The sequence below is a fragment of the Eretmochelys imbricata genome, chromosome 13 (assembly GCF_965152235.1).
Source record: "Eretmochelys imbricata isolate rEreImb1 chromosome 13, rEreImb1.hap1, whole genome shotgun sequence".
In the NCBI taxonomy this organism is placed as follows: Eukaryota; Metazoa; Chordata; order Testudines; family Cheloniidae; genus Eretmochelys; species Eretmochelys imbricata.
Window position 1 is genome coordinate 2566636 of NC_135584.1, and position 16862 is coordinate 2583497.

Genomic DNA, 16862 nt, shown 5'->3' on the forward strand with positions numbered 1-16862 from the left:
AGACCCAACGTTATTTCAACCTGCCTGCAGCCTGTTTTCAAACGCAGGCTCACCCCCGTCCACGCCCGTCCACCCTGGCCTGGGGCCGGGTGCTCGAAGCTGTACAGCAGGCAGCGTGCGAACGGGATCCCTGCCCCAAAGAGCTGAACGCCCGAAAGGCACAGTGGGTACAGCAGGGTATAAAGTCACAGTCACAAGGACCGAAGCCTGCCCCCCCCTTACCATCCTACCAAGCACCTCACAATATGTGATGGATTCAGCTTCACAGCGTGACTTACGGCCATTATCTCTGTTGCCCAGATGGGGAACGGAGGCACAGGGAGACTAGGGGATTCCCCCCCAGATGGGGAACGGAGGCACAGGGAGACTAAGGGATTTGCCCCCCCAGATGGGGAACGGAGGCACAGGGAGACTAAGGGATTTGCCCCCCCAGATGGGGAACGGAGGCACAGGGAGACTAAGGGATTTGCCCCCCCGGATGGGGAACGGAGGCACAGGGAGACTAAGGGATTTGCCCCCCCGGATGGGGAACGGAGGCACAGGGAGACTAGGGGCTCCCCCCCCCAGATGGGGAATGGAGGCACAGGGAGACTAAGGGATTTGCCCAAGGTCACACAGGGAGTACCTGTGGCGAAAATCAAACCGCAATTGTCTCAGTCCCAGGCTAGCACCCAACCAGATCCAAAGTCCTCCAAAGTTCAGAAATGTTTGGATCAGGAGTTTTGCCTGAATGCCTCTTGCTGCTGGGCATGAGCATGTAGCAAACAGGGCAGGTGGTTACTGCTGTCAGCTGGCATGCCTTGGGGAGTGGGTTGATGGAGGTATGTCTGTAAATAAGGAGTGTACTCATGAACGCAGTATGTGGTATGTTCCCAGACACCCTGACATTGATGGACAGTACCTGATCGCCACTTTCTCTCTGTGATCCCTTGACCTTGCATTCCACTCTACGCCGGCTGCATTATCACGCCTGGCAGTACAAAGCAAGAGGTTACCTGAGAGGAAGGGAAGTTTTGCCTGTGTGTGAGTGAGTAGCAAGAGCTGGAATTGCTGCCAAGCTGCAAGTTTCTCTTGAGAGGTAGGAGTTCTGGTCTCATAGTACTGATTGCCCCGGGGGGTACAGGCAGGAGTGGGCATCCCTTTGAGCATTCAGCTGCATGGCTTAACAGACCTTCCTTCTGGAGAGCAAGGGGGACAAAGGGTTTTGTTATTTCTCCAACACTGAGGCTTTGTTCAGATTTGCTTGGAAAGCAGCAGCACTAAGTCAGCAGACAGCATGGCCTTAGCACTCCCACATGAGTGCTGAGGGGTGGGTTTTCTCCTCTATTGTCTCTGCCCTGGGCAAGAGAACAACTGGTACAAGGCACTTTACGAGTAGCTTCACCATCTGGGAGGGAGGCAGATCCACGGAGAAGCGCTTCTGTCATTGAACATTTCAGAGGCAGCTAAGATTTCAACTGGGGAAACGCCGGTGCCACCGCATCAAGAGACAACACCTGCGCCCCCCTTGCCGTCCACAGTAATTGCTTTACACCATGGGAAATGGCATGAACAAGGTAAAGATAAACACTCTGAGACACTAGTTTTGTGGATCTCTGTTCCCTCTGAGACAGGCTTTTCAGAGCTTTTAGGGTGCGAGGTCTCTTTATTGGACTCCGTTTCTTGGAAAGCAAGAGCCAGGCGCCACTTCATGTTAGATTTCAGGGCACCCTCATGTATGCTTAATTTTACAGTGAAATCTACTTTAAGGGACCAGCAAAAATCAGCTTCTCTAGTAGAAGTGGGTCTTAACTACAGGTTGAGCAAAGGTGGACAAGAAACCACATGGGGATTCTTTAGCAGTCATGTAAGTCAGTAGGCAAGGTCCTTAGTACAGGTCTGGCGTGTCAGTAAGGTTTCTAAGCAACTGTGCTATTACCCTAGGAAGACAGCAAGCAATAAGTAGACAGACATCAGAGCTGATCAATGGTGATCCTGGGATTCCTCCCCAGGAGATTACAGCAGTGCCACCAGAGAGGCCAGGAGGTCAGTGCATGGCCCAGGACATTACCCTGTGAAGGTGAAAGAAAAGTTCTACACCACCTTAGAGAACTAGATGAGATAAGCACATGACAAGAGATCTGTAAGGTGTGACCTTTGTACTGCACCACTCGGCTTCTCAGCATTCCCAGTAGCAGCTGCTCTAACACCACGGGCTTTGCTGTATACAATATCCAGGGCATAGCTTATCGGAGAGGCCAGCCACTGCTTCCCCTTCAGTGAAGTTTTCCCAAGTTGCAAGGAAGTGACTTTATTTGCCTGTATAAGAACCTCCATTCTTAACCCTTTTTTTAAAGCAGTCTCCCTCTCTGCACTATCACTGCACAGCGAAGAGTTTTGTGATAATTTGGATGAAGGGTGCAATATATCAAACTATTGCATTTCACGGAGGAGTAGGACTGAATGAGACACGTTATTGTGTAATAAGGACATTCTTGGATACATAGCTACTGCAGTTTCCCCTTTAGACGTGTCCTTTCACTACAGCAATCTCTTAGCATCTAATTTCTATGATAGCTGAAAGTTAGTTTGTAAAAGGCATATTGTCTATATAAATTTGATCCAAATTTTAAATATTAAAAAAAAAAAAAACTCTTCTGAACAATGAGGTCAATAGAAACATTTCCAAATTTACTTTTTTTTTAAAAAAGTGAAACTAGTTTTAAGCTTTCCCCTGCAGTGTTTGCAAACCAACCACTGAAGCATCAAGAACTTTAAACTGACGATAAAAAAAAGTCAAATGCTCAACTACGAAATGGGGAATAACTGGCTAGGTGGTCATACTGCTGAAAATGATCTGGAGGTTACAGCGGACCACAAACTGAATAGGAGTTTCAGAGTAGCAGCCGTGTTAGTCTGTATTCGCAAAATGAAAAGGAGGACTCACCACCTTAGAGACTCACCAATTTTTTTGAGCATAAGCTTTCGTGAGCTACAGCTCACTTCATCGGATGTTGTCAATGTGATGCAGCTGCAAAAAAAGGCTAATATGATTCTGGGGTGTGTTAACGGAAGCATTGTATGCAAGACACAGGAGGTAATGGTCTCACTGTACTCGGCACTGGTGAGGCCCCAGCTGGAGTACTGTGTCCAGTTCTGGGGCACCACAATTTAGGAAGGATGTGGACAAATTGGAAAGAGTCCAGAGGAGAGCATGAAAAAGGATCAAAGGTTTAGAAAACCTGACCTATGAGAAAAGGTTAAAAAACCTGGGAATCTTTAGTCTTGAGAAAAGACAACTGAAGGACAATCTGATCACAAAAAGAAAAGGAGTACTTGTGGCACCTTAGAGACTAACCAATTTATTTGAGCATAAGCTTTCGTGAGCTACAGCTCACTTCATCGGAATTCATTCATTCATTTTCTTTTTGCGAATACAGACTAACACGGCTATTACTCTGAAATCTGATCACAGTCTTCCATATGTTAAGAGGCATTTTAAAGAGGATGGGGATCAGCTCTTCTCCATGTCCACTGAAGGTAGGACAAGAAGTAATGGGCTTAATCTGCAGAAAGGGACATTTTAGGTTAGACATTAGGAAAAACTTTCTAACTGTAAGGGTAGTTAAGCTCTGGAACAGGCTTCTAAGGGATGTCATGGAAGATCATTGGAATCTTTTAAAAACAAGTTGGACAAACACCTGTCAGGGATGGTCTAGCTTTATTTGGTCCTTCCACAGCACAGGGGGCTGGACTCAATGACTTCAAGGTCTTATCCAACCTTACATTTCTATGAAAAGTGAAAACGACTCCTTTAGTTTTCATTGTCCAGGCTGAGAGAAATGTAAAAATGTAAACAAAGAAGTTATGAGTACACTGAATTTTTAAACGTCTCACTTCTAATAGTCTAAGGTGCTATTTGTAAGGGAGGTAAAGAAATGTTTGTTTCCAACCTACGGTTTGGAAGTTCATTCTGTCCCTATCAAAATTAAGTCTGCAACAGATGTCTTCTCACTATGGGAAATACAGTAGGTAGATTACTGGAATTGAGTAATTGTGGGAATTAAAGTATTTAAAACTTTAGATTTTCAGACAGTTTAGGGGCACAATTACATGTGCAAAATGTGCACCTCATTTGAATGCACAATTACCATGATTGCATGCACAGATCAGACATGCAGTTGTGTTCCTAAATTCTGTGACAAACTGGCCTGCTATTCTTGTGTTGGGAACAAGTTTTTTTCAGAAGAAAAAGAAAGAAAAGGAAGGACTTCTTATAGGACTGGCACTATTTGGCTAAATGGAGGAGGGAATGTGATCTAGTGGTCCGAGCAGGGGACTGCTGAGTTCTGTACCTGATTGTGCCACTGACTTCATAGTTGGCCTCGGGCAAGTCCTGTAACTTCTGTGCCTTATTATATCCCTGTTTTAGAGATGGGGAAACTATGTACTAATTCCCCAGGGTCTGAGACTTAATTGATAAATGACTTTTGAGGTTCTCGGATGAAAAGCACTAGCAACATACAAATTGTTGTTAATTATTAATGATTATTTTAAAAAGCAACAGCAGTTTCCCAGAGTCACATCCTTAAGAACATAAGAACGGCCATACTGGGTCAGACCAAAGGTCCATCCAGCCCAGTAGCCTGTCTACTGACAGTGGCCAATGCCAGGTACCCCAGAGGGAGTGTACAGAACAGGTAATCATCAAGTGATCTCTTTCCTGCCATCCATCTCCACTCTCTGACAAACAGAGGCTAGGGACACCATTCCTTACCCATCCTGGCTAATAGCCATTAATGGACTTAACCTCCATGAATTTATCCAGTTCTCTTTTAAATCCTATTATAGTCCTAGCCTTCACAACCTCCTCAGGCAAGGAGTTCCACAGATTGACTGTGTCCTGTGTAAAGAAGAATTTCCTTTTATTTGTTTTAAACCTGCTGCCCATTAATTTCATTTGGTGGCCCCTAGTTCTTATATTATGAGAACAAGTAAATAACTTTTCCTTATTCACTTTTTCCACACCACTCATGATTTTATAGACCTCTATCATATCCCCTCTTAGTCTCCTCTTTTCCAAGCTGAAAAGTCCTAGCCTCTTTAATCTCTCCTCATATGGGACCCGTTCCAAACCCCTAATCATTTTAGTTGCCATTTTCTGAACCTTTTCTAATGCCAGTATATCTTTTTTGAGATGAAGGACCACATCTGTATGCAGTATTCAAGATGTGGGCGTACCATGGATTTATATAAGGGCAATAAGATATTCTCCTTCTTATTCTCTATCCCTTTTTTAGTGATTGCTAACATCCTGTTTGCTTTTTTGACTGCCGCTGTACACTGCGTGGATGTCATCAGAGAACTATCCACGATGACTCCAAGATCTCTCTCCTGATTAGTTGTAGCTAAATTAGCCCCCATCATATTGTATGGATAGTTGGGGTTATTTTTTCCAATGTGCATTACTTTACATTTATCCACATTAAATTTCATTTGCCATTTTGTTACCCAGTCACTTAGTTTTGTGAGATCTTTTTGAAGTTCTTCACAGTCTGATTTGGTCTTAACTATCTTGAGCAGTTTAGTATCATCTGCAAACTGCCACCTCCCTGTTTACCCTTTTCTCCAGATCATTTATGAATAGGTTGAATAGGATTGGTCCTAGGACTGACCCTTGGGGAACAACACTAGTTACCCCTCTCCATTCTGAAAATTTACCATTTATTCCTATCCTTTGTTCCCTGTCTTTTAACCAGTTCTCAATCCATGAAAGGATCTTCCCACTTATCCCATGACTACTTAATTTACGTAAGAGCCTTTGGTGAGCGACCTTCTCAAAGGCTTTCTGGAAATCTAAGTACACTATGTCCACTGGATCCCCCTTGTCCACATGTTTGTTGACCCCCTCAAAGAACTCTAATAGATCAGTAAGACCCAATCTCCCTTTACAGAACCCATGTTGACTTTTGCCCAACAATTTATGTTCTTCTATGTGTCTGACAATTTTATTCTTTCCTATTGTTTCAACTAATTTGCCCGGTACTGACGTTAGACTTACTTGCCTGTAATTGCTGGGATCACCTCTAGAGCCCTTTTTAAATTTTGGCATTACATTAGCTATCTTCCAGTCATTGGGTACAGAAGCTGATTTAAAAGACAGGTTACAAACCATAGTTAACAGTTCCGCAATTTCACATTTGAGTTCTTTCAGAACTCTTGAGTGAATGCCATCTGGTCCCGGTGACTTGTTACTGTTAAGTTTCTCAATTAATTCCAAAACCTCCTCTAGTGACACTTCAATCTGTGACAATTCCTCAGGTTTGTCACCTACAAAAGACGGCTCAGGTTTGGGAATCTCCCTAACATCCTCAGCTGTGAAAACTGAAGCAAAGAATTCATTTAGTTTCTCCACAATGACTTTATCATCTTTAAGTGCTCCTTTTGTATCTCGATCGTCCAGGGGCCCCACTGGTTGTTTAGCAGGCTTCCTGCTTCTGATGTACTTAAAAAACATTTTGTTATTACCTTTTGAGTTTTTGGCTAGCTGTTCTTCAAACTTCTTTTTGGCTTTTCTTTTTACATTTTTACACTTAATTTGGCAGTGTTTATGCTCTTTTCTATTTACCTCACTAGGATTTGACTTCCACTTTTTAAAAGATGGCTTTTTATCTCTCATTGCTTCTTTTACATGGTTGTTAAGCCACAGTGGCTCTTTTTTAGTTCTTTAACTGTGTTTTTTAATTTGGGGTATACATTTAAGTTGAGCTTCTATTATGGTGTCTTTGAAAAGTATCCACGCAGCTTGTTAGTGACTTCACTGGCAGGGGTCCAAGAAGGGGGAGGGTTGGTGGTGCAGAGTGGTGGTTTCCTTTGTTTGTTTTGGTTCTTCTTGGCTTGTTCTGAGAGGCAAGCATGCTACATGCTTCCTCTCTCTCTGAATGCTGGATGGGAGGGTGGGGAAGGGATGCAACACACCAGGAGTCACCCTCTTTCAGGCTGAATCTTCTCTTTTGTGTCCTGCAGGTTCTCCCTGGACTTTACCTTGGGAACTTCATAGGTGAGCAGCACTGCTGAGAGCACCCAGAGAACTGTCTGAGCTGGAAAGTTACCGATAGTCTGTGTTGCATGACATGTATGTAGTCCTCTGCCCCACTGTCCCCCATTACGAGGGAGCCTTGTTCTCTCCAGGCCCTGACAACACTGTGTGTGCTTATTTAGACCAGAAGCACTGGTATCAAAGTGATTAATATCCTGAGAGGTGACATCCAGAGGAGCTAGAGATGCTCAACCACACAACTTGTCCTACAGAAGACAGGGATTGTTCTGTACTGCATGGATGTGGGAGAGAGATTTCTACCTGGCTTGGTCGTGATTAAGAAGCACCATCATATCTCATTAAGCTTCCTGTGCTCCTGGGTCACTCTGTCATAGGCATTGTCTCCATCATGGCAGGCAGAGAGGTGTCAGCACCCCTGCAAGAATCCCTTCCTCTCACTTCCTGATTCTTGCATTTAACTCAAGTGTCACATCCTCACCTGCAAGGCCCTGCCTACTCTCCTACCTACCTCTGCTCTCCTCTCCCCTCTTCCCTTTTCTCCATCTGTCACTCTTCCCCTGGTGCTTGGGAGAGGCGCTCTCCTCTCACCTGCTTTATTCCCCAGTGTGATCAGTGTTCTCAGCCTGGTGCAGGGGTGGGACATGAAACTGTGGTGCCCAGAGAGAGGCGTAAAAAGCTAGACAGGTAGGAGGGGCTCTTGTTCAATTCAGGGACGTGAACCACAGCTGTGAGGATGTTGGGGAGCAAGGTGACAGTCAGGACAAGCACCCAAAGGGTTAAAGAGCGCCATACTGACTCTGGGCATCATGAAGTAGTACCACCCATGTGTGACTCCGAGTGTCTTGTGTTCCAACACCATGACTCTGCCTCTCCCACTCTGACACAACGTCTTGATACCAGCTATAAATATCACAGCACTGGGGGTGGCAATTCTTCTGCCCTATAGACAACTAGCAGTAGACAGGGAAACCTGTTAGCTCATGCAGTGTACCAGTGGTCACCTGTTTCCCCTCTGGCGAAGGGTGTCAGAAACCCAGCTGGCCGCCTGCTGCAAAATCTCACTGTGTGGTGTTTGCAGGCGTTGTGATTCTCTACGATGACAATGGCACATGAGCAGCAGAGTGTAACCATTTATTTCCACAGGCTCAGAGCGGGAGATCTGGGAAGGGAAAACAAGACAATTCTTCCTCTTGTTCCCCCTTAGGGGCCTCAGTAACTTATAGGATCTCAGGATTTACAGGTGGAAGAGGCCTAGTCAATGAGTGAGGCCATGCCCTTGCTAGGAGAGGATACAGTGGAATCTCCATCCGTAGAGGTTTTTAAGCCCTAGCTGGACAAAGCCCTGGCTGGGATGATTTAGCTGGGGTTGGTCCTGCTCTGAGCAGGGGGTTGGACTAGATGACCTCCTGAGGTCTCTTCCAACCCTAATCTTCTATGATACAGTCCCCTCAAAAGAAGATACATCTGATAGGACACTCAGTTGTCTCAAGAAGGCCATTGACTTTGTTTCTGTGCATTAAGACAGGCAGTTCATCGACTGAAAAGCCTTCTCAGAAGCCTTTGTCCAATGCACAGCGGATTCGAAAGTAGTTTGGACGAAGACTCTGAAAGGCAGTGAGACCCCCTGTATATCACAGACTAGAGTATTTCACGCATTTATCCTGTACTGAGCCCAATATCTACAGTAGACAGCATCCAGAATACTCAGACTCCAGGTTAACCAGAAGGGTTAAAGCAAGTCCAAGGCCTGCTACATTCAATCTTGGACTGGTGCCACAAGAGCACTGCTCAACCAAGAAATTGGGAGTCATGGTATAGATTTAAAGTTCAATATCTTGTGAACTGCCAGAGCTAGAGACATGTTTTCCAACTGAAAGCATCCTCTGTCCTGGTAGGTCACAAAACACTGGACATTAAAATCATGTCAGTCTAAGTACCATCATGTCAGACCCCCATACTAAGGTAATACAAACAGATAAAGGGATGGGTAGTTCTTGCTCTCCCCTCCACCCCCCTTGAATTCTGACATGGAACGACTCTCTTAGATTCTCTATTGTATTAAATATTTATATAGTGCCATTAGCACACGGTGCTTTAGAACTACAAGCCAATGCTTGATACCACTTGAACATTTAGAATCCCAAAGCTTTGAGATGGGAAAAAGCAGTGCCTAACTAGCAGCTTGCAAACTAACAGTTGCTAAAATCATAAGAGAAAAACCTGCTGCAAAGATGCTTAGTTGGCCAGAACAGCATGCTCACCTTCCAGAAGATTGACCCTAGGTCCTGAACGAATGACCAGAACCACAAAATACTGAGACCTGTTAGAGAAGCTAGGTCACTGTTCTGTGGGAACGGGGAGGACATCTAGGAATCCTCATTCAGGTAGGTACAATTCGAAAGATGACAAATGCAACAAAGCTAGTTGAGCGTATGTCAGGAGAATTGGGGAACAATCATCCGTTGAGATAAGTTCAAACATTAAAGAGTTCAGGCCGACGGGGCCGCTCTCAGACATGCTGTAAGTGGGTGCAGCTCCTTTGCTGCTGTTAATGGATGGGGTAAATTGTACATGCAGCAATACAAGCTGCTAGTATTTATGCTACGTTTGCATGTTGGGTAAGAGTGTGTCCCTTCATGTGGGAGCATTTGGATGTGTGCATGCTGCAAGCAGGTATGCGACTGTGTTTGCATGTGTGTTTGCACACATTTTTCCAAGCATGTGTTCATTACACTGCGGCATGTTGGGGTGCGTTTGAATTCACTCAGGTGTGAGCAGGCAGGGTGCGTGTTCATTTAGGGAGGTGTCTTTTGGTGTAATGTGCGTGCATGCACATAGCGATTTATAGGTTGTTTTCAGCTGTGGCAGCATTTGCTCGCCTGCAGTGTGTATTGGCACCTGTGTGTGTGTGTGTGTGTGTCATGCAGCTATGTGTTTCTATGCAGCAAGGTGTGTGCGTGCTTATTTGTCTGCAGGGGTGCGGCAGGCATGCTCGTGGGACGTGTAATAACTAAGTACATACTGCAAACTCACTGTGTTTTCCCTTCTTTCAGATGCCAAAGATTTGGAGCAACTGAGCAGGAATAAGATCACCCACATTATTTCAATCCATGAATCTCCCCAGCCACTACTGCAGGTAGGTATCTAAGACCCTAACATCACCCCTCTGCCTTCTACTCATCCACTTGCCCCTAACATCCTCCTTCTCCCTCAAGAAGAAAAGCCACAGTGATAGCTACCCACCCTTCAACAGTCTCAAAGGAACTGGGTTGCTCCTTCAGCCTTCCTGTGACTATAGCCCCCAAATCTAAGAGTCCCAAAGATACGCTCAGAAAGCAAAATGATCAGGGACTGTCTGCTCTTTGGCCTTAGTTAGAGATCACTGTGTCCTCATCTCTGTTTATCCCATCGCTATCCAAAGTCACTGATTTCCTTCCCTGATCACTCATTCCGTGGTCTGCATTCTCAGATGGATAGTGGACATTGCTCCTTGGACTCTGGAGGTATTTTCAGGAGCAGAGGGAGGTGGTACTTGCTTTACTGTCATGGGAAAGCTGGGGTTGGGGTAGGGAAGTAGTAACTAAAGGGCTAAAGGGGAGGTGTCTTTGTAGAGTGAGCTGCTCTGGGGGCAGCCCTTTGGGAAAATAAGACCTTCAGATCTCTCGGGGGTCCTAACCTTGACCTGTGCATTTTGTGCATTTCAGGAAATGACTTATCTTCGCATTCCTCTGCCAGATACACCCGAGGCCAACATGTAAGTTCCAAGCCAAGGCTGCTCCAGAATCAGAGTCACGGGGAACCTTGGAGCTTGCAGGACAAACTGGGGGATAGGCACTAACTGCACTGCTGAGGCCTCAAACCAGCTGTCTCCAGTGGACACTCAGGATGGCACCTTGCCAGAGAGTCCTGTAGGATGAAACAATCATACCATACCGCTGGGACGGTGTCACAGTCACAATGCAACACCCTGCCTGAGCTTAGTTTGAGAGGTGTCACAAGCTAGTTACAGGCTCCCTAAACTCAGGATGGCAGACACCACTCGAGAATCCAGTGGCCACAGACCACTGCGAGGGAGGGGTAGCATGCTTAGCTGAATAAGAGCGGGGGTGGTGGAGGAGGGGAAAAGGGTCCTACTTCGGAGGTATGAATAACAGAGCAGGGCTTTGGGGTTGTGTGCGATGCACTCAGCACTGAGGTATGCGAGCACTAACCGAGGGCTCAAACAGACAAGCTGCCTGAGGCTAGAGTTTGGCTCATTTTCATTAACTCCTGGAAAGTGCCCCTCAGTCTTCGGCTGTGCCTGGACTGGTGCGTAGAGCACGGGTGCCCTCCGGAAGCCTGGCAGCTGCTGCTTTGGAGCCCTCTGCTGCAGGGTGCGCTGAATAGCCTGGAGCATCAGCCCCCTGGCACGGCTACTTCTTCTGGAAGCACTGATGCACCACGCTGTTAAATCAGCAGCTGTGAATGGTGCCTAGGAAAGAAGCAGTGATCACTATTTTAGTTTGCTCGCCTTGCCCTGCGCACCATGGGGCACCTGCGGCTCCTGGTAAAATCCTATTTCACAGCCTGGAGTAGGGTGACCTTACAGCAAATGTGAAAAATCGGGACGGGGTGGGCAGTAATAGGAGACTATATAAGAAAAAGACCCAAAAATCAGAACTTTCCCTATAAAATCGGGACATCTGGTCACCCTAGCCTGGAGTCTTCATTCTATTTTATTTTTCCTGCTAGCAAGAAGCACTTTAAAGAATGTATCAATTTTATCCACTACTGTCGCCTGCATGGAGGGAACTGCCTTGTTCACTGGTAATGCTCCCTTCCAATGACCCTCATGCAGCATTCTCCCAAGTACAGTGCAGTGGAAGCTGGACTGGGCAGCAGAGTCCCCAGAAGGCCCAGGCTTTGTAGGAAACAGATTGCACATGCTGGGCTCAGCTTACTAAACACAGCAAGTGTGTGCTGATGGGCTCTGCTTGTGGGTGAACCTCGCTTGAGACTGGGGTGTTGCCTGGAGACAGAGATCATGCGAGTGTCTCCCCAACCCCGCTTGATTTAAGGATGCCGTTGGGTTAGAGGACTGTTTACCAAGCAGATAGGGCAGCATTAGTTTCAGTTGTAATGGAGAGGAAGAGGAACCGATTTGGGGGCAGGACTCCAGGAAGTGGCTCATGTTTTCACTTCTTCTAGGGGCTGTAATGTGTGTATAGATCTAATTGAGGTCATGGTGAAAGTGTCCCGTCTTCAGGAGAATCATAGAAGATCAGGGTTGGAAGGGACCTCAGGAGGTCATCTAGTCCAACCCCCTGCTCAAAGCAGGACCAATCCCCAATTTTTGTCCCAGATCCCAAATGGCCCCCACAAGAATTGAACTCACAACCCTGGGTTTAGCAGGCAAATGCTCAAACCACTGAGCTATCCCTCCCCCCTCCAAGGAGGAACTGAAGTAGCCATGAAGAAAGAAGGAGGGCATGGTGGTGGGGGTGGGGATGGGCTTGAAGGAGGATGGCTGTGAGTGGGGTGGGAATGAGGAAGAAACAGCAAAATCAAGGCCCTGATTTTCCCCTCTTCTGACTCCAGCCTTGCGGGGATCTCCCGGAGCACCACCATTGTTGTTGCCTATGTCATGGCAGTGACAGAGCTAAGCTGGCAAGAGGTATTGCAGGCGGTAAGAGCAGTGCGACCGATTGCCAATCCCAACCCTGGCTTCAGGCAGCAGCTGGAGGTGTTCGGCCACGGCCCTGCACGAAAGGTGAGAGCAGAAGGCTGCGTATAGCCATGGTGACTGTGGTCAGTCCTTATATAGCGCTTCCCAGGCATTGCGCAAGCCCAGGGAGAGAAGGACTCAGAATCCAGAGCGGGACCTGGATCCCCAAAGAGCAAGGGAGAGCTCGGAACAAGAGAGAGAAAAGGTGGTCATTAGAAAGAGACGGATCAAGACGTGGGATCCAATGGTGGGGAAAGGCATCAGAGAGATCTATAATCCCCCACAGAAAGAGATAGGCTGTCCTGAGAGAGATTCCCAATGAGAGAGCCACACAATCCCCCCTCCTTCCAAACACAGCATATGGCCAGGCCACCAGGGCTAGCACCTCGCCAGGCCGATAGGACCCCGACTCCTGCCTGCGGTAGTGCAGCCTGCAGCTTGGACCAGGTCCCCAGCAGGTCACGGTAGCACTCACTGCCTGCTTGACGTGCTGCACTGCCCTGCCACTTCTTTCCTATTGGTCACTCACATGGCCACAAGCACAAACCAAGGGCATCTTCCTTGCTCCATTTAACTGGGTAACCTAGGTAATTACAGGCCTGCTAGCCTGACGTCGATCCCAGGCAAGGTAATGGAGCGGCTGATACAGGACTCGATTAATAAAGAATTAAAGGAGGGTATTGTAATTAATGCAGGCAGCATGGGTTTATAGAAAATAGATTCTGTCAAACTAATAGATATGCTTCTATAAGGCATTTGACTTGGTATCAAATGATGTTTTGATAAAAAAAAACTATCACGATATAAAATTAACATGGCACACATTAAGTGGATTAAAAACTGGCTAAGTGATCGGTCTCAAAATGTAATGAATAGTCATCCAGTTGGTATGTTTACAGTGGGGTCCCACAGGGATCGGTTCTTGGCCCTATGCTATTTAACATTTTTATCAGTGACCTGGAAGAAAACATAAAATCATCACTGATAAAGTTTGCAGATGACACAAAAATTGGGGGAGTGATAAATAACGGAGAAGAACAAGTCACTGATTCAGAGCAATCTGGATCACTTGGTAAACTGGATGCAAGCAAACAATACGCATTTTAATATGGCTAAATGGATATGTATTCATCTAGGAACAAAGAACACTGGCCAAGGACTCTATCCTTGGAAGTAGTGACTCTGATGGTGGATAATCAGCTGAACATGAGCTCCCAGAGTGCCGTTGTGGCCAAAAGAGTGAATCTGGGATGCATAAACCAGGGAATCTTGAGCAGGAGCAGAGGGGTTGTTCTACCTCTCTGTGTTTGCTGCTGGAATCCTGTGTCCAGTTCTGGTGCCCACGATTCAAGAAGGCTGTTGATAAATTAGAGGCGGTTCAGAGAAGAGCCATGAAAATGTTTCAAGGATTAGAAAACACACCTTAGAGTGATGGATTGAAGGAGCTCAGTCTACTTAGCTTAAGAAAGGGAAGGTTAAGGGGTGGCTTGACTACAGTCTACAAGTACCTACATGGGGAACAAATATTTAATAATGCTCTCTTCAGTCCAGCAGAGAAAGCTCTAACATGATCCAGTGGCTGGAAGTGGAAGCTAGACAGATTCAGACTGGAAAGAAGGTGTAGATTTTTGACAGTGAGGGTAGTTAACCATTGGAACAATTTACCAAGGCTCATGGTGGATTTTCTGACCATTTTAAAAGCATGATTGGATGTTTTTCTAAAAGATCTGCTCTGGGAATGATTTGGGGGACGTTTCATGTAGAAGGTCAGACTAGATGATCACAGTGGTCCCTTCTGGCCTTGCAATCTGTGAACCTATCAAGACCTGGGCACATCTTGGAGAGGGTCAGTAGGAAAAGAGAAAGCAAAGCAGGAGAGACCAAATCCTAATCAATTCTGTGGAGCGGTACACTCTCCCGCTCCTCCAGTACCGTGCATATCGCCTCCCGGCCTCCCTTGTATCAAACGTGGCAGGATCACCAATTCCCAGGACCTTGGATTTCTGTCCATTTGAAATATGGCACCTGCAGCAGCCCAAGCTGGGTTATTGGTTTGCTCCTTATGGCAAAGGAAAAGCACCACCTACAGAGCCATCAACACCTGTTACACGTCAATATATCCTGGAGGTCACCCATCTAAATACTGAGCCAATACATTTCCCTTTACTGGGGCCAGTTCCTCAGTGGTGCAAATCAGTATCGCGATTCGTTTCCATTGAGCTACCCAGATTTATATCCGATGAGGATCTGGCCCATAACACGTAGCTCAGTGCAAGAGAGAGACAGGAGAGGGGTCTAGGAGCTCTGTGAGAGGAGAATAGGCCACAGTATATTACAGCACATGTTCAGCGTCAGAAATTCCACACTTTGTGACCCAGCTGAACTGGGCCATCACAAACCTCTGAAGCACCTGGCATTGGCCGCTGTCAGGAGACAGGATACTGGGCCAGATGGATCCTTGGACTGACCCAACCTGACCGTTCTGATGTTCTCCTTGCACCCTGCAGATTCACAGACACCTGGAGCAGAGATATGGAGCCAACACTTTCAATGATGAGGAGGAGATAAGGCTCCTGCTTCCAGCAGACAGAGAAGGCACATCCAGGACAGATGGACCCCTGCAGGGACTGGTGCCAAGGAGCAAAGACATCAAGAACACAGTCCCCTTTCTGCTGCGGGTGAAGCAGACATTCTCCTGCATCCCCACCTGTTTGAAGTGAGTTCAGCTGAGGCACAGAGAGGAGGGAAGCAAGGCATTCTTGGAAAGTGCATAGCCTAACATATCAGACTGACAAACACCAAGGCCTGGAAAGGGACACCCCTGCTATTGTATGTCAGGGGAGAGGTACGGTCCAGTGGAGCAAGCACAGGCCTGGGAGCCAGGAACTCCTGGGTTCCCATCCAAGCTCTGTTGTCTTCCTCTGTGGCTTTGGGCAAGTCACCAAACATCTGCCTCAGTTTCCCCATCTAACGTGTGGGGGGTTAATTCTTATGTTTCTATTTCCCAGGCTGCTGTGAGGGTTGGTTAGTAAATATACAAAGGGCACTGGGAGGGTTAGATGTACTGACTATCATCATCAGTGAACAGATCGGCCTTGAGCACACAGCATTGAGCCCCAGCTTACTGAGTCAGATCAGAACAGCTGTGCAGGAGGGGATTTTCCTGCCGCTAAGAGACTGTATTGGAAAGTAGCTGCCAGGGATGGACTTCGGCAGCAGATTTTAATACTTCAATAAATGCTGCACTGAACCCATAAAAATAAAATGAAGCGTGGGGGGATGTCTCTTTATAGATGAAACTTTTTCCATCAGCAAGTGGTTTCCACTGTCCAGGGGGATTGATAAGAAGTGTGTGTGTGTTTTCCATTAGACCCAGTACACCAGCCAGGAGACAGCTCTCATGCAGGCAAAGGTCCAAATGTAGGCAACAGGCTAAGTAGAAATCAAGAGTGAATTGTGTGTTAACAGGGTTGCACTCCATTTCCTCTGATCCTGGTGCGGTCTCCCACAGGGGGCAAATAATATTTAACACAGGGCCAGCTATTGCTAGAGCTGAATATGAAGCCATTTTGTTTGAAGACTTTTTACATACTTATTTCCTAATAAACTTCTTCTCAGTGCAGAGTTTTATGTACATTTCAGCACAGGGCAGAGTTCAATCGGAAAAAGGGGGTGTGATGATTGGGGAAGACTGGGAGTGAGCAAGGCTCTCTGGAGCCAGAAAGAGCCTTTGGGAGTATGTAACATCCCTGCCACCAACGCTCCCATGCGGCTGCAGCAGAGTGGACTAGGACATTAATTATTCATGCTTACTGCTAATTTATTTACACAGTGCCTAATGTGCACCAGGTTCTTTGCAGAGCAAATAAAGAGACAAACTCTCTGCCTTGAAGAGCTTACACAGCCCATGGCCCCAGTCCCGCAGGGAGCTTCACCCACGAGAACCTCTGCATCTGCAGAGAGCTCCATGGACATCAGAGGAGACTATGCAGGCATGGGGCTCTGTCTGCACAGAGCTCGGGATCAGAGCCAGACATCATTCCAGCTGTTTTGGACATTAAAGTTAATAAACTAGTGTAAAAACAACTCTATTTAGGGGTGTCCCCCTTCACCCTCTGT

The 16862-nt window shown here is 46.7% G+C and overlaps 1 protein-coding gene across 1 annotated transcript; it reads left to right on the plus strand.

The window, feature by feature from the left end:
- The first annotated feature begins 1535 nt into the window (after positions 1–1535).
- Positions 1536–15463, plus strand: DUSP15 (dual specificity phosphatase 15). The gene is made up of 7 exons (XM_077832339.1): positions 1536–1556; positions 7006–7039; positions 10093–10175; positions 10744–10793; positions 11771–11845; positions 12617–12788; positions 15251–15463. Exons 1-7 carry the CDS (start codon positions 1536–1538, stop codon positions 15461–15463), a joined length of 648 nt encoding a protein of 215 aa, XP_077688465.1.
- The last annotated feature ends 1399 nt before the right edge of the window (positions 15464–16862 follow it).